This window comes from Anser cygnoides, chromosome 3 (genome assembly GCF_040182565.1).
Source record: "Anser cygnoides isolate HZ-2024a breed goose chromosome 3, Taihu_goose_T2T_genome, whole genome shotgun sequence".
Classification (NCBI taxonomy): domain Eukaryota; kingdom Metazoa; phylum Chordata; class Aves; order Anseriformes; family Anatidae; genus Anser; species Anser cygnoides.
Window position 1 is genome coordinate 101265546 of NC_089875.1, and position 18444 is coordinate 101283989.

General features: G+C 41.2%; 1 protein-coding gene across 10 annotated transcripts in view; it reads right to left on the reverse strand.

Annotated features, from left to right (window-relative positions):
• DLGAP2 (DLG associated protein 2) overlaps positions 1–18444 on the reverse strand; it is a 467238-nt gene that overhangs the window by 386228 nt on the left and 62566 nt on the right. For all 10 annotated transcript variants that reach the window (XM_066994829.1, XM_066994827.1, XM_066994828.1 and 7 more), the window contains one exon: positions 289–343. In XM_066994829.1, the coding sequence (XP_066850930.1) occupies positions 289–343 (55 nt within the window). Of the gene's footprint in view, positions 1–288; positions 344–18444 lie in introns of those variants that run through there.

Genomic DNA, 18444 nt, shown 5'->3' on the forward strand with positions numbered 1-18444 from the left:
GTAACTTTATAATTAACAAGAGACACTTCAGAAATTCATACAAGTACCCTTATAAGCAAGACCTGGTAGCAATCTCTACAAAAGCAATAGCTCCAGAAAGCTGACAGAATACACAAAATCTTCATATGAAAGCAGATGATTTAAACAAGCTAAGTACCCAGTCCATCGCTAACTAGAACAGACTTCAGTGACTCTAAGTAGCAAACAGGACTTCTCCATATAATCCAATTTGTGTTTGTATTTCTCCAAACCATAATCCAATATTAACTCATTAAGAGAAAAGTTTACCTGTGTTCCTGTCAGGCAAAATACAGCAATGCTTCTGCAGTATGCCAGGCAGAACCTGTGGAAACACAGAAGCAGACATTAACATAAACATATTTTCAACATCACATGAAGAAGAGCTGATGATTGTCAGAGTGCATATCTGATCAAGCTTTGTGCTTTCATTCTCGATGCAAATTAACTGTTGTACGGTGCAAATTTGAACCTTACTCATTAGGAACCACACACTGAGAAGAATGGTACAAGACTAGCTGCTTACTACTAGGTAAAGGTACTGTTACCCTCTCCCATAGACTACAATATTGAAAAGTTGAGTAAAATAATAAAAACACACAATTAATTGTGCTCAACTTAGAAAGATAGCATGTTATCAGTCAATGCTGCTGCTATTCCTTATTTTGCACGTTTAGCCCTGGGGCTACGAGGTTCAGCTTTTCATAAATCACTGAGGATCAGACTCCAGATCACAGCACTTCACTTCTCAGATGCCCATTTCCAGTAGCTAACACAAAACCACAGAAGTCTGAGAAGGAAACTCAAGGGAATGCGGACAGATGAGGTCCTGTGCTTGTGGTTCACCACACCCACTGTGCTGATTGCCACTGGCAGCCACTGAGAAATGCTGAAGAAGCTTCCCACCACCGCTGGCCCTTTCTTCTGGGTAGGGACCTACATTTCTTCACAGGTTTATACACTGGAGTCACTTGTTTTGGTGCTCCTACCAGCAGCAAACTATACTTGAAGCACCCAAGACCTATTTTAGTCTGACTTTTACATCTAGAATTAACACCCTCTACAAGGCTATCAGCATCTGTAAAACTGCAGCTTAAAGTTTAATGGCTCTTCCTTTGCTGTTTCAGAGAAAAAGCCAATTAAAAGCCATGCTCTGAGATGTCCTCTATAAATTGTCTCGTAGGGGTCAACCTGTACCCTTTAAAGTCTGAAAGGCTCAAAAAAAAAAAAAAAAAGCTTCTACAAACAGGAGACCAGCATAACCACTGCGTGGAAATACCGGCCTTCTAACCACAGAGAACACCCTAGGCACACCACACAGCTCGCGTTAAGTTTTAGAAATTCATGACAGAAGATACTTTAGGGCCTAGGGACCTTTTATCACAGACTGCTGTTGCAGTTTGGCCAAGGTTAACAGCTAGGGATGAGGGAATTGGACACGCAGTGCCCTGCGGCGACACCACAGGGCCCCGTCCCTCCCTGCGGCCTTGTCCAATACACACGCTGATAACCCCTGGGGGACCGACACCTCGGCTCCTCTGTCCTCCAGCACAACGAATTAAAGTCTTGAGAAACTTGCTGCACCATGCTTCCTCCTGAATGCACACATGCAGTGGCACCGCCACTGCGAAATTGTGCTTTTATTGGCGTTTTAACTTGAAGAGCCAGTCTGAGGGCAGAAAGCTGTCCTGAACACAAAGCTGCAGTGAGAAGGAATTCCACCCCCCCCCCCCCCCCAGCTCCTCCAAACTCTACTGAAAACAAAGCATTTAAATATAAGCTTTTGCAAAAATAAATCTGGCATAATTCTAAAGATGAGCTTTTTGATAAAAGGGAAAGCAAGGTGGGTTTAAGTGGTGGATGTTAGGCACAGAGTAATCAAGTCAGATCCACAGAAACTTCTCAGCATATCCCCCCAACAGATTATGAGGACACTGCTTTGTTGGAAATTCAATTTATGCTCACATTTGGGGCTTTACCACATTGTAGCACCTCTTGTAAACCTTTGGCTTGCTAAGCAGCTTATTTTTCTCAGACTCCTTCAGCTCACTCTTGCAAACATACACACGTGTGCTTTTGTCCCTGAGAGGCGCAGGGCTGTAGCTGCCGGGATTTCTGAAGGCTGCCAGGCCAGTGCTCCCTTCCCTAGACATGACATCGGTCACCAGCACCACTCTTGGAAGTCCACAAAATTTGATGGCAGAAGGAAAACCTAAGTTTCAGGGGGGTTCTTACCAATGTCTGTAAATACCTGAAGGGAGGGTGCAAAGAGGAAAAATACAGGCTCTTTTCAGTGGTGCCCAGGGGACAGGACAAGATACAATGGGCACAAACTGAAGCACGGCAAGTTCCATCTCAATATGAGGGGGCACTTCTTTACTGGGAGGGTGACTGAGCACTGGCACAGGCTGCCCAGAGAGGCTGTGGAGTCTCCTCCTTGGAGATCTTCAAAAGCCACCTGGACATGGGCCTGGGCAGCCTGCTCTGGGTGGCCCTGCTTGAGCAGGGGTTGGACCAGATGCCTCCAGAGGTCCTGCCAACCTCAACCATTCTGTGATTCTGTGATAGGCTTACAGCTACCTACTTCTGAGCCATGTACTGCTCTTTTTACTTCATTCTGTTGCTACCCTGTTTAAAGAGGTCCCACTGCCCTTACTGTAATGCTCTCAGAGCCAAAGCCAGGTCCATGCCTCTGAGCCACAGGGCTTCAGGAGCAGACTCACATCCTTTTGCCCCTGCAGTCTAAGGGAAGGTTGTTTTGGATGCATGTAAAAAATAACCATTTAAGGAAGCTCTATCAAAAAATGTTGTTGCAAGTTCAAGCACTCAGTGTTAGAGTCATTACTGTCCGCAGACAGACAAAGCTGTACACGCATGTGCATGTTTGAGAGCTGATACTCCCAAATTTCTGTATGCAGCTAAATACTGCCCCTTCTCATTTCTTTCGGTATACAGAAGACCTTTCAGCATTGCCTCCTTAAGCAGAAATCCTTCTCACTTGAAGTAGTCACAAAACTAGCCTGCTTGCTTCAAGTAGGACTATTTAAGGGAACAGAGTAGGTAGGACTTGAACCAAAGTATCAGCTTGCCTTATCCACACTTACAGACAGCAGGAAGCCTGTATTTTAAGAAGAATCAATAGCACAAATAACAATATTCTACTAGTAGACTATACATCATTCTATACTGTTTCTTGAACTTTAAAAAATAAAAAAATCCAGTGATTCTTAGGAGTGCATCATAACACTTAGAAACTATTGCATTTTCCTTATGGCCATGGATATAAATAACAGCATAGTCTTATAGGCATTGAAAGCATAAAAATTAGAACCAGAGAACAAAGGAATCCTAAAATGAGCAGAGACAGTCTTTCAAAGCAGTGTAACACAAAGACTGAATTTTGAAAACACCCTGTCTTACTCAGACACAAAGTAACACTTCGTTCCTAGTGAATCTGTCGCATTTTTTTTCCCCACATTCACGAATCATGGAGAAGCATTATGAATTTATTATGAGCACCCAGTTAATCAAATTAAGGCTGAAATGAAAAGAAGAGACAGAAAAAAAGCAAGTCTGGAATAGCGAGACAATTTCATTGGGAAAAGAAAAGCTCTAGAACGTAATTTTTACACTCCTGGTAGGCATGATACAGATAAGAGAACAGTCACACTGAAAGGCACAAGCTTGAAAAACATTTGCTTTTCCCTTCCCTCTGCTGTCTTAAGTGTTAAGTAGGCAACCAGCATGGAAGAGGCTAAAACAATGCTGCCTTCTCCCCACCCCTTAACATGTTTACCCTGTACAAAGCCCATTTCTGGCTGGTAGGAGTTTGATATCAACCTCCCACTTACTTATCTACAGTATACAGATTTTTACACTGTACCCATCTCCATGGTACCCAAGAGCCTCTTCACACTGCTCTCCTCCCACCTTCTCCCCACTCCGTTCCTCTCCTCCCTAGGGAAAATGACATGAGCATTCCTCAGCAAAACTGTCACCTTTCCCTCTCTACATGTCTCTCCTTTCCCCTGATTCTTGCTTTTCATTCATTTGAATGTTGCAATGCCTGTCTTATTCCTTAAAATGCCCTTACCTCTCAGAGTTTTTTCCTTATTTTCATAGGTAGACACTATATTTTATTATTATTGTTGTTGTTGTTATTATTATTGTGGCTTGAAACTTTACCTGAACAGGTGCAATCTGAGTGACAATCTCAACCACAACCACAACCAGACCTGGAGTGGTTTCTGATAAAGAAGTCAGAACATAGGAGCAACAGCAGGGCTTCACATGCAGAAAAAAAAAAAATGTACAGAGAATAGAAGATTGTTTTTGAATATGCTTCTTTTTCCTTGGGAAAATTAAAAAAAAAAAAAAAACAGGTATCAATTGCATTAAGCTGAAGATTTAACCTTCAGTTGTTTTATAAGCTGTCAGCTGGAAGCTAAGGCATTGCAATACTAAATTAAAACTGGACGCAGAGACACAGAAATAGAATAAATAACACAGCAGGTAGTGTGTCCTTATCACCAAGGTGCTTCCCTAGCAGTAGCCAGATTAGCTCTGGTCCCACAGTATACAATTACGTAATCGTGTAGCAAGAGAGCAATCTTAGATCATGGTGTCAGTGCAAAAACTTCCTCAGATTCAATAAAAACTTCTAATTGATGTCAGTGGATATTCGTCAGGACCTGTTCATAATTGTTTTCATTACAGCTGTGTGTACGTATATATATATACACACACATATTTAGACGCCATAATTAATGTTCAAATTAACACAATGTTCAAAATAATATATAGATCACCTATAGATATAGAAATGCAATAGAGATATGCAGAAAGCTTCTCAGAGCAGCAGAGAGTATTCACATATATTTATATAATATTCTTATATGTATGCTTCTTTCATTTCACAAAAATAAGACATTTGAGTTCTCTGCGTGTTCACTGTGCAATAGTTTTTTAGTGTGGTTTAACAAGGACTAGAATTAATTCTTACAAAATCTGTTTAAGTTTGGAAAGTACTAACACCTAACACAGTTTCAAAAAGGAAAGAGAAAGAATCATAGAATCATAGAAACATTAAGGTTGGAAAAGACCTCCAACATCATCTGGTCCAACCATCCCCCTGCCACCACTATCACCCACTAAACCATGTCCCTAAGCACCAGGTCCAACCCTTCCTTAAACAACCCCAGTGACAGTGACGCCACCACTTCCCTGGGCAACCTGTTCCAATGCCTGACTGCTCCTTCTGAGAAGAAATGTCTCCTAATTTCTAACCTGAACCTCCCCTGGCACAACTTGAGGCTGTTCCCTCTAGTCTTATCGCTAGTTATCTGCGAGAAGAGGCCGACCCCCAGCTCCCCACACCTTCCTTTCAGGTAGTTGCAGAGAGCACTAAGGTCTCCCTGAGCCTCCCCTTCTCCAGACTAAACAACCCCAGTTCCCTCAGCCGCTCCTCGTAAGACAAGGAAGAAAGAGAGAAAGAGAGAAAGAGAGGAAGAGAGAAAGAGAGAAAGAGAGAAAGAAAGAGAGAAGGAGAGAACGAGAGAACGAGAAAGAGGGAGGGAGGGAGGGAGAGAGAGAGAGAAAGAAAAAGAAAGAAAAAGAAAGAAAGAAAGAAAGAAAGAAAGAAAGAAAGAAAGAAAGAAAGAAAGAAAGAAAGAAAGAAAGAAAGAAAGAAAGAAAGAAAGAAAGAAAGAGAGGAAGAAAGAAAGAGAGGAAGAAAGAAAACCTTACAGAGAAGCTGAAACATGAAGTAAAATAATTCTACCATGAAAAAATGCCTCTGTGAAATTGATACCTACTCACTTAAAAGGATCTGCTGCAAGAGTATGTTCAGACCTTTCAATGCTATTGAATGATAAAGATGTTCTGATTGCTTTCTACTCCACTTATACTGTTAAAATGGCTATAGGAAAGTAAACTGTGTATTATTTTCTCTCATCTATTCACATTTGTTTACTAAATTAAAACGTATTGCTGGAAAGTAAGTTAAATGAAGATAAACGGTTTCCTAGGTCCAACATTACAGAACTCCCAAATCAGAGTAAAACTCAAGGCAGAAGTTAAAGGGCGGTGTATACATTTCCAGAAGGGAAGAACATCGGCTTGATTTTCAAGTCCCAAACTGTGACGGGATATTTGTCTCTGCTTTTTACGTCCTAGAAATCCAGTGATCCCAAAGATTGCAAAGGTAGAATATCACCTTTTGGCCATGCCAACCACGCTGGCCATCTACATGGTCCTTATGTTTATGTTCGACCTCTGCCACGGACTGCCTCTGAGATAAATCCCTATCCTCTTAACCTCCCTCCCCCAGCAGACTATTATAGTTAGCATGTGAAACATTTTAGTGGCAAGATTATGGTAATATTCAGAAGAAAATCTGTCACACATATGGTGGGCAAATACATACAGGTTTACAAAAATATTGAGAAAACATATTACGAAATTTTATCTTTACTCATGCATTGATGATTACAAAGAAAGGGTCCTTGGGCAGAGCCATCTCATAAAGTGTCCTTTGCATTTTATTTGGAAGCAGTACTGTACTGGAGAGAATAGAGTTTAGATGTTTTGGTGTGAACCAGTGAGTTCCTGTATTCTTGTGTTTTGAATGTTGTGTCACTTTTTTTAAAAAAGTCAGGCACCCCCTAGGCATTGCTATCTGCATTGCTCAATGCTAAGCATTGCTTCTTTCCTACAATCCGCACAAATTGCAAAGAAGGAATTGTAATTTTTGTTCATTCTAAGGATCTTATCCATTATATCTCCGTATTTGCTTTTCCTTATATTTGTCTTGGAACTTATGTTTTAGGCAAGATTTCCTCATCAGCTGCTACAGAGATGTTTTGAGATGGTGTTTGTAACAACTAGATCTTATAAACATTTGAAATTCTGCACTCTCACTTCTGTGAAGGTCTTTTGCTGTCTCTTGTCACTGCAGAGGCATAATCTATTTGGGTTTCCTTTTTATTATTGTTTCTCTCTTTTGGACTTGATACCTGAGGATTTTAGACATCTGCATTGTCAGTGGCACTGTTAAAAGGAGAAGGTCCTACTCATCTGTAACCTATTCCCTGCTTCTCATTCAGCAAAAAGGAAGTGTTCAGGATTCAGCCTTTTGCTGAACCGCAGAATCGTTTAGATTGGAGAAGACCTTCAAGATCATGAAGTCCAGCAATCAACCTGACCTAGCAGTCAACGAACAAGCAGCCAGTTATCCAACAAGTCTGTAAAGGTATTTGCCCTCAGACAGGGCATGAGAAGTAGGCAAGGTTTCATGTTCACAAGCTGTTGTGTGATATGGACCATCATAAGCTAAAGGGTTATCATTACAGCATTACTCTGTTTCTTCTTTCAAACCAGTCAGGTACTTGTAACCAGGTGCTGAAATGGAAATGCTTTATAACTGTTTGCAGTGGGTTCAACCTACAAGAAGCTGAATCTGCACTTCATTCCGGTCTCACAAGCATCATTAGATTTTGTTATGCTTTTTAAGGGTTATCTAGGGATTGCATCAACACAGTATAATGGTATCATTTCAGCTCCTGTAAGTACTCAGAGGCAACCTAAGATTACCAGTGGCTCTTTTTTAAGTACCTCTTGAAGCGGTTAATGGACACAACCCACACTGCCATCAGCAACACTACCAAGTTACTCAACAAACCAGCCCTTGAAACATCTAGCTCTTGAGGAGAGCGGCAAGACCAGAGGGCCCTGCCCTTCCAGCTCTTACCCAACCATGTGCGTGTGTGGTGCCAGAGCAATACCAACCCCATTCATAAGTTTTGGGTGCCACAATATAAGAAGGACATAAAACTGTTAGAGAGTGCCCAAGGGGGGACTACGAAGATGGCAAAGGGTCTGGAGGCGAAAATGTAAAAGGAGCAGCTGAGGTCCCTTGGTTTGTTCAGCCCAGAGCAGAGCAGGCTGAGGGGAGGCCTCATGGCGGCCTGCAGCTTCCTCACGAGGGGAGCGGAGGGGCAGGCGCTGAGCTCTGCTCTCTGGGGACAGCGACAGGACCCGAGGGAACGGCATGGAGCTGGGACAGGGGAGGGTCAGGCTGGGGGTTAGGGAAAGGTTCTGCACCCAGAGGGTGGTCGGGCACTGGGACAGGCTCCCCAGGGCAGTGGTCACGGCACCGAGCTGCCAGAGATCAAGAAGCATTTGGACAATGCTCTCAGACATAGGGTCTGATTTTGGGGTAGTCCTGTGTGGAGCCAGGAGTTGGACTCAGTGATCCTTGTGGGTCCCTTCCAACTCAGGATATTCTACGTTTCTATGATAACGGCAAAGCCAGAGGAAGAGATCACTGTTCACATGGAAAATATTGACTCAATTTTTAATGTATCTGGTGTGGCTGAAAAACAGTGAAGCTTTTTTAATGTCTTTCAATCATTCCCTGCTGGCTGTCAGCTCCTCTGCCCTCCCAAGGAAACAACCTTTCACCATGGCTTCTGATGAGCAGCACCCTGCTGCAAAGACAGGCTGTGCCAAAATGTTTCCCACCCACTGCGGCTCGAGTAGGAAGGCTGTCTTGTCAGTTTATTCCATTGTATTCTGATGAGATGTCCCAGGCTTGTCCAATTATGTTACTTCAAGGCTTCACTAGATTGCTGTTGTCCAATATCCAATTTCACATATTCACTGGTGAACTTTCACGCTAATTTAATGCCAAAACAGAAGTTGCTAATGATTCATCTGCTTTGTGTTCTTTGGAGTGAAAGCATTCTCTTCTCTCACCATCCTGGACCTTAGTCTACCATTCCCAGTTAGATACCAAGAACATAAAGAAAACACGTTTATTGAAAGGACAAGTTATATTGAAAAAAAAAAAAAAAGACAAATCATATTTACCACATATCAAATACTTTTATGTTGTATTAATGTATTTGTCATAGCATATCAAATCACATTTAATGACCTATATTGTCTCCTTTTGATTTTGAATAAAAATAAATGTTGGGTTAAGGAAGATGTATCCCAGAATTTTTCTGAAAACATTACAATATCCATACTAATATGTTGGTGTTTTTTTTCAGATTGTATTGCATCTCAAGAAAATGGATTTTTCTTAAAACCCTTTCCACAATTAAAGGAAGTATTGATACCAACAACAGAAGCAATGTTTCTGTAGCAGAATTTTCAAATAAAAGTGACAGACATTTAAGTAATGAGGAACCCACTGACTGCATAATCTATTCTGTACATCTGAATCAAAACTAAATAAGGGAAAGAAACACTAGAAGAAAAGTTGTATTGTTATAAAGCTCCATACACTATCTTTTTTTTTATTCCTTTTATTGAAGTCACCATGGCAAGTCAAGCTGAAACATGAGTTTGATCATTTTTTGACGGCCCAGGAAAGAAAATATTATTGTCACCATGACACATTTCAGATTCATTTGCATTAGCATGAACTAATTAGAATTGTCCTTTGTTTAACAAGCACTTATAAACATGAAATATTTTAAAAGTTATCATCTAAAGTATGCTCCCTTCACATAGTTCTCATAAAAATATAATATGCACACTAAACAGAGAACTAGGCAAGTCTCTGGAAAAAAATAAATGTATGTGTTCCAAAAGTTAGCAGCACATCTTGCTGTGAAGTGACCCAATTAAATAACTTAGAACTGCCTTTTCCCTATATCATTATATTTAATGATTTAATGATATAGGAAAATAACTGGTGGTAGTAGCAAGAGCCTGTAAACCTATTGCTTTCTGACTTCTTCAGTATTTAGACTCTTTGAGAACAGTACATTAGCAACAATAACACCTCCTTTACATCTTTCACTTTTCAGAAGAGTACACTACTCCCTGACAGACCAAGACCTTGCTGTAGTGACCCATGTATTTGTGAACTCCAGGTCCAATTACCGTAATTGACTGCACTTAAAAGAGAATCTACAGATTACTTATGATGCCTCAGACTAAACACAGTGTGATAAACACAGGTCCATTGGGAACACATCAGTTTGGTGTCAAAATAATTGCACTGCTGTCCAAATTAAGACCTTCAAAAATCTGGATCTGCAATGTCAAAGTGCTCTGAATCTGAGAGATGATGATGCCCCCAAATGGACACAGTAACACTGCTGGGAGGAAAAGACCAAGACTTTTCAATTGATGCTATAATTTCTTTTTCCAAAAGCAAATGAAGAGGAGGATAAATCTCAGGACAAGAGCAATTATATTTTCAACTTTCCTTCAAACGATGTGTTTCTAACAAACTCAGAAGAACAATCACTGCACTACATATAAAGTGACATAAACAAATTCACTTGCACTTGCAACTGGACCCAAGAAACAGGTTTTGGTGTAAACTAGAAATCACAAATATTTCTTTCATCTGTTACCGCCATATGCAGCAGTAGCATCTCCTACCTAGTGGCAATACCTACATGCAGGATATCCTACTCTCTGGTGTGGCTCAGATGATTCACAGGTCAGAAATAACTGTAGCAGACCACTAATACTCCAAAGGTTGGTCACAATTCTCCACAGATAATCTGCAGAGGCATGAACCCAAGCAACATCTTCTTCTGAAGGAGAGAGGGCAACAGACTCCCCTTGTCAAGGGACTGACAAAGGTCCCCACAGTGGTGGAGGGTGGCAGCTAGTCACTTACAGGGTTTGGAAGGGGAATGAGCCTGATCCATAGGTCACAGAAAGGAAGCAATGGGTAATAACAGCTGCATATTCTCTTCCAGGGAGTCAACGACACTTATCTGCTGACCAGACCGGCTGTCTCAGGAGTTTGCTGCTTGCCTGGAGTCCACATCCTGGATGTCCTACAGCAATGGAAGAGGTTTACCTATCCCCTGGCATCACTCCTGAACTGTGTGTCCAGGGGGATCAAGGAAGGGATCACTTAGGCCAGCTGGATATGGCAAGCCCATAGAGCTGGGTGGGATACAGTGACGAGTGTGAGTCCTTGTTCTGCTGTCTTTGGAAGGTGGTGACCTTCTCATGGTAAGGGACTGGGGGGATCCTGAGAAAGACAAAAGGAAGCTAAAGAGGGATCTAATTGCACTGAAAGCATTATGGAGAAGACAGAAGAAGACTGTCCTCATAGGTGCACAGTGAAGGGATGCAAGGCAATGGTTTCAAGTTACAGCAAAGGAAATTGTCTGGACAGCAAAAAAAAAAGAAAATCCCAGAGAGGCTGTGGAATCTCCATACTTTTTCAAATTTCAAAAAAAAAGATTTTCAAAACTGAGATAGACAAAGTCTTGAGAAACCTGCTCTAACTTTCAGAGCAGCCCCACGCTGATCAGACAGTGAGACTAGACAGCCTCTAGAAGTCTCCTCCGACCCAAATTACTCCACAGTTGTAATATACTAGATTTAATGTACTAATGGAGTCAAAAATCACCGTATGATATACATTAAAACGCAACAGTTCCTCCATCCTCCCCCAAATTTATGTATAATAGACAAATGCAATTTCTATTTCTACTAACGAGTCTTAAATGTGAATAATGAGCACATTCACATCTACATGCAAAACCCAAAACCCAAAAGCCGTACAGAAGCACAGCAGCTTTAGGAGTCAGCTAAAGACAGCTATTCCCTCCGAAGTTACAAAGTAGTCACCCCAGGGCTGCAATTGTTTAATTAATTTAAGGGTAAAATGTGGAGAGTTATTTGGCAGAAGTCACTTATCTAAAGAAATAATTGACTGAGTTATTATGATTTATTTATCTTTAAGCATCTGACTGTTTAGAGAAAACAAACAAACAAAAAAATCTAGTGCTTGCATATATATTTTTGACCAGATAAAGCAACTTCATTTTCATTCGCTAAAATGCAAAAATGCTAACAGTAATCCCTTTTCCCTCCGCGTTAATCTATTTAGCTACAAAGTATGCAAGTCCTTTGCAATGCCTAGACTGTGAGGTCTCCTAGTTGGAGATTACGGTACTACAGGGGTACAGATAAGCGATGATGTCGTGTGAGAGAAAGCGGTCCTCCAGGGGAAAAGCCTGCCCTGCCGCTGTTCCTGGCGTTGTGGTGCTGTGAGGTTCCCCAGCGTGGTCGGTGCAGATAAAAGCAAGCACAGAGCAAGGCCACAGGACACCACAGTAAATGATGTCAGCCTGGAGAATTGTAAACCCTTCAGCAGAGAGGCCCTGGCTACCTCCCCGCGCTCCTCCTGCACTGAAGGCGGCCGACGGGCTGCACGCACGTGGGAATGCACACGCGCTGCAGAGACAGGTGCCGGAGTCCCCGCGACGGAGATTTCTGGTCTCCTCGGTCATTTCTCCCGAGCAGAAGTCACAGTCCTCATCATGAGTCACCTTGGATCCTAAATGGCAACCTGTTCTGCTCACAGGCCTCGGAGCTGCATCGCTGTCAGACAGACATGGATGCTGCTGTGGCTGCAGCAGCCTGCGACAGAAGCACACAGAGGGAAAAAAACCTTCCCGACTCAGGAACACCCCAAAAACAGTGCTGGAGAATGTGGAAGCACTCGGCAACTGAGGAGAGGGCTGGACCTGGTGGTACCAACATGCATCGTGCTTGTGGTGCCTCAGTGGGCAGTATTTAACCCCTCAAAGGTTTTGTCAGAGCAGAGGTGAGATGATCTTCCCGCTTCTACCTCGCCCACGCACAGCTGAACAAAGCCAGTCGTGTCTTGGTCCCCCCAGGTTTTGTTAGAGGAAAGCTGAGACGCTCTGCTGGCTTTCGTCTCACCCACACACCACAAAGCCAGCCGTAACTTGGTCCCTCAGGTTTTTGTCTGGGACAGTGCTGTGGAATGCCTTTATACCGTGGCTTGTTACCAAAAGTCTTTTTAATTCACATCTTCAATAAATTATGAGATTCTAATGCACATATTATTTACACAATAATAATATATACAAGACAAATGCCAGTGAACCCTGAGTGTTATTCCTCCTTGCTGTTCTGGAACTCTGCTTGTAAAGATTTACATGTGAAGCACAGGGATCCTAAAGATTTTGATACCTGTATTTGCACTGGAGAAGCTCATCCATTAAACACATAAAACAGAGTAAAAGTCCTCCCCTGCATCTTTGTTAGAAGGAAAGTAATCTTCATTAAAAATGAAAGTTTATGGTTTTGTACCGGGTCTTGGCAACAAAACTCTCCCAATGGCCTGCTTTATTCTACTGTGTAGGAGTCACATATATACAGAGAAATTCAGTTCAGAAGTTATGAGTAAGATGAGCAAAGTTGTTTAGTTGTTTTAAGCATAAAAGTTAACTCACACACACACACACAAAACAAAAAACCAACCAAACAAAAAAAAATCCTGTTTACCTGCATTTATGGTACTGATTTCAGAGACCTTTCTCACTGTGAATCGAATCACAACGCATGTATCAGAAGTGAGTGGTGGGTCATGACTTGAACTAGCAACGAAGTCCCCTAAGAGTTTATAATTTATTACTGGTATAACTATGACATATGGTTGCTTTCAGAAGGTATTTGCTGTATCTAATTTCCCGTTTATTTATAGCTGAGAAATAGAAGTCACCTATACATATTTCCATCTACACACAGTGGGAAAATTGAAGTCCCCATTGTATTAGGACCAGAGTATACCTGTTAAAATTATGTGGTATTGTACTTCAAAGGTGACTTTTATAATTCTGCCACTTTGGAGCACTCTCTTTCCTCAACAGGACAATGGCAGAGATGAATCAGGTGTCTGCAATTTTATCTAGCTGTCTCCTCTGGCCAGGTGAAAGATGGCCTGAGAACTGCAAAGCAGGCATAGTTTACCCAAGTCCATTCTATCATCTTTTGGCCCAGCATACTGAGGTAGCAGCACACTACAGAATTCATGCATACACGGAACTGGGGCATTTCACTCCTGATGGACAACTGCAAGTGACGGCAGAAAAACAGAGAAAGAAGGGTTATTTTTAGGAATACTTATTTCATAGATTTAGGTTACACAAGTCTTTCATGCAAAGACAGCAAACAGAGAAGGATGTCTGAGCCTTGTTCATGCCCTTAGCAATGTTTGATGGTACAGGAGGATATAGATTTCAAAACACGAAGTGACTGCCCATACCTCCATCCTCAACAAGCAAGCATTCTTATGGAAATAACAGCTTTCTCTTTAAAAACAAAATTTATCTTTATTACCCATGTTTCATTTAATATTGAACAATATGACAGGTTACGGCAAGACCCAGTCATCTGGGGAGATTTTGCTGAAGGTGAGATAAAGCAAGGATAGGTCTCAGATAGCAGGGTATAATTTTTTCAATTCCAGATGAACAGATTTTCTTCTGGTGTGGATTTTTGAAGAAGGAGTGCATAATGTGTGCAGTCAGGTTTTGAGAATACAAATGGGAAGAGCAGCAGGGCAGTTTTAATCTGTGAGCTGATGATACCATGCTGTTAAAACTGTGTTGCTTCCATAAATTTTTCTAATCTTTTATCAGCTCAGGGTCTACGTACCACTAGAAAACCGGAAGATGTATCCATAGAAAGGTTATTTTTGATGCCTATAAAGGTGAAAAGAGAGATCAAAAACCTGCACAAAGGTCTCACCTGAACTTAACGGTGCCTAGTCCTCAGCAGGTGACACTTCTCCAACACTGTGGGATGAGCCAAGAGATCCTAGATAATCCCCAAGAGCGTCAACAAAGCTGGTGATGGAGATGACAGTGCTGCCTCACCTCTTGAGGAACACGCAATGGAGGCACAATTTATCCGCAATCAGGGCGACTGAGTTGCAAGTCAAACATCTGCCACACGGAGATGCTAGGCTCTTAGCGTTCAAAAGGCTGTCATGGTCCGTTATTGCGAGATGAGATGCACCTTTTGGGATGATGATTTCCTCCACTTTGCACAATTAGCAAAATGTTACTCAGATCACAAAGGGCTCTACAATTTAGCAGTCAGAGGACCTTCTAAAAAAAAAGCAAGTTCCTGCCTCTTTGCTAACAGTCGTTTAGGTGTTTTGTACAATGAAGAATTACTTTCACGGGGTCCAGTGAAATGTCCCCAGTGATCCAGTACCAGAGTGGGTTAGAGCACTCTCCCAAGAACAAAGAAGACCAAAGGTGGACACCTGACTTTGAATTAAGCAGAGTGTTCGGACCTGTCTCAGCTATATCCCAGAAGAGCACGGAAAGTACACCTTTAAAAATAAGCAATTACTATTTCCTTCAGCTCTGTATGCTTTGGGAGTTTGCAAGGGGCAATGGGGCTGCACAGTTTTCTAGTTTTCTTACAATTTTTTTTTGCTGTTCTTTTGCAATGCTTCTAGAGCCTTCATTTCTATCAGAGAAATAAGTACAAGAACTGGTGGAAAGATAGGGAAACATTTTTGTTTGTAGATACATATGTGGAAAAACAGCTTTTATATATGTTCTTTCTTAACTATAGGCTATAATAAATGTAGTTTTAAAGGGATTTTTTTCCCCTTCCTTCTTGGCTATCCAGTTGAAAATACGTTGTTTTCAATCTGTTTATTTTTAATTCTTCCTTTCGTGCTGCTTTCAAGGAAATGTCACCTCCTGAGAACAAAAGGTTAAGACACGTAATGCTGAAATATATAATCAGTCTGCTTGACAAGCCTAGCCTGCTGAAAACATTGAAGAACAAGTAACTGACTAGTAGACAAACCATCTCCATTGGCATATGCTCCTGTTTCAGCATTTTAATTATTCTCATGGGTCATCTGACCTTCAGACACTTCTGCACTGACGTTACCACATCCCTGGTAAACTCTAGCAATTTGTGCTTGTTTGTTTGTTGTTTTGTTTTGTTTCAAGAATGGAATTCTGCCTCTTCAAACCTGAATCTAGAATTAGCAATGAAGTTGCTTGAGCCTGTTCCAACAACATGGTCCTGACAAAAATACAAAGGGGCTCTTACACACTATTCTTACTGTTTACTCAAGACAAAATGCTATTAAGTTACCCAAAATGTTGGTCTGATACCAGCCAAGACTCCAAAGGGTAAGTGGCCTGTTTATTTACACAAATATTCTGAAAGGCATTTTGGTAAATCAGTGTGCAACAGAGGTGTTTGTGTGGTTTCTGAATGCGTGACAAGCATTAAAAAAATCCTTGCTATATTTGCAGGTTGTAATGATATAAAATCTTTCAAAATATTGCCCACTCAGAGTTAACAGGGAGTACACACCTGGACTCTTCTGACAGCTTAGGAAAGCACTATTGCAATGTCTCAAAAAAATTTCAGACTGCCTTAGACCAGTTTTTGTTATTTAAATACACAAAAAGCCAAGAGGTAACTGCAAGTAATTGGCTGTCCAGAGTGCTTGGAGTAAATCCTATGAAAACTAGGGTGTATGTTGCAATCAATACAGATTTTACAGAAAACAGTATGCAGTCAAATGCTAGGAATCTTTGGACGTTTCAAAATATCACCCTAGAATCTTGAAAATTTTCAATCCTTTCTGATTTTCCTGTGATTACTTTATATTATCTCACAGCAGTAATGACAACTCATTTTGTTGAATTCTCTGTTTATAACACTAATAGGAGACAATTGTATTTATGAGAAAGAGCAGAAACATTATTGTCATGTGACATAATGAAGAAATTCGTATCAGTGCAAATGTGAAAAAATAAGTGTTAAATAGAATCAAAGTTTTCTAAGAAAAACTACTTTTTTTTTTTTTTTTTAATACTGCGGGTATTCTCCTTTGACTTAGCTCTAGGAAAGGATGCTCCTTCCAATACCATAGTGAATTTTGTGGCAGGTGAATAAACATTCCCTGTCAAAGGTGACCTGCTATTTCCTGACCATTTATTTACATGTAAGAGAAAGGGAGCAAGAGGAACAGCAAAATTATGTATATGATCATATAAGGAAATGTGGTCATTTGTATTTTTTCATACATTGGGATACTAATGGAAAAATACTTGAAGACCTCCCTCATATTCACTTATAAAAAAAATATTTCTTGCTGCAGTCTATTCAAGTTAATGGGTATGTCATAGTCTAAAAAAAATAGCATGAATGCTGGTCCACTTCTCAGTGCTGGAATCCTCGCTGGCATGTATTGTGCGCTTGTCATCTTGTATAAGAAAGATTTAGAACAATTTGTAATGGGAAGCAAACACTTGGCATCCTTTGCAGGAAATCAGACACTTAAAAGCATGAAAAATCGAAAGTCAGACTGAGGTTAAAGATTTAACAACTGGCATCAGGGATGAAACAAAGCAATAAGGCTTGTTTAAGATATTTGCACAGTAATGTCAGCAGAGAGTAAGATTCACGAAAATTGACATGTGACTGGCGGAAGGTGTGCTTGCTCTTATACTCAGGGCAGTGATGTCCTGCTGGAGCACAGATGCTCACTGCAGTTTAGTATTTTGCTGAGATTAGTATCCTCTCATGAGTCACTTACTAGAGTCCCAATTCAGCAGTCTCTCCACATTTAATCACACACTTAACTTTTAAGTATGTGCTTTAGCATTTTGTTAGGACACAGCATAGATGTTATTAATAGTAAATGTATTATTAAATTAATAAATATTTAAATTAGTGAAACTAGTAACATTCACTACATACATGTTTGGGTCATAACTTTAAAGCCAATGAGTATTTCAGCTGAGAAACTTAATGCACAACAACGTAATGCCAAAAGTAAACAATTGTCCTCATTTGCTATCATTTCTTAGATAATATTTAATTCTGTGACCAGCATGTCAAGGGAGGTGATTGTGCCCCTCTGCTCTGCTCTCATGAGGCCCCACTTGGAGTGCTGCATCCAGATTTGGGGTCCCCTGCACAAGAAGTGGGACTGTTAGAGTGGGTCTACAGGAGGGCTACAAAGACGATCAGAGGGCTGGAGCACCTCTCCTATAAAGAAAGGCTGAGAGAGCTGGGGATGTTCAGCCTGGAGAAGAGAAGGCTCTGGGAAGACCTCACTGCAGCTTTTCAATACTTAAAGGGGTCTTATAAAAAAGATGGAGAAGGACTCTTTACTCGGGTAGGTAATGACAGGGCAAGGGGGGATGGTCCTAAAACTAAAAGAGGATAGACTTAGATTAGACATTAGGTGGAAATTCTTCACTGTAAGGGTAGTGAGGCACTGGCACAGGTTGCCCAGAGAAGCTGTGGATGTCCCATCCCTGGAGGTGTTCAAGGCCAGGCTGGATGGGGTTTTGGCCAACCTGATCTAGTGGGTGGTATCCCTGCCTATGGCAGGGGGGTTGGAGTTAGATGATCTTTAGATGTTAGATGGTTGGAGTTAGGTGATCCCTTCCAATCCAAGCCATTCTATGATCTATGATCTGTGATCTAATACAGCTACGATGCTGACATCAATATCTATACCCTATGTTTTGCATCCCCTGCATCACCTTATAGGTGCCAGCCCATCTCATGGTAGTCCTGAGCATGGTTTATTACACCTTTGATACTTTTGGAGCCTTTCGCTGAGAAAGACCA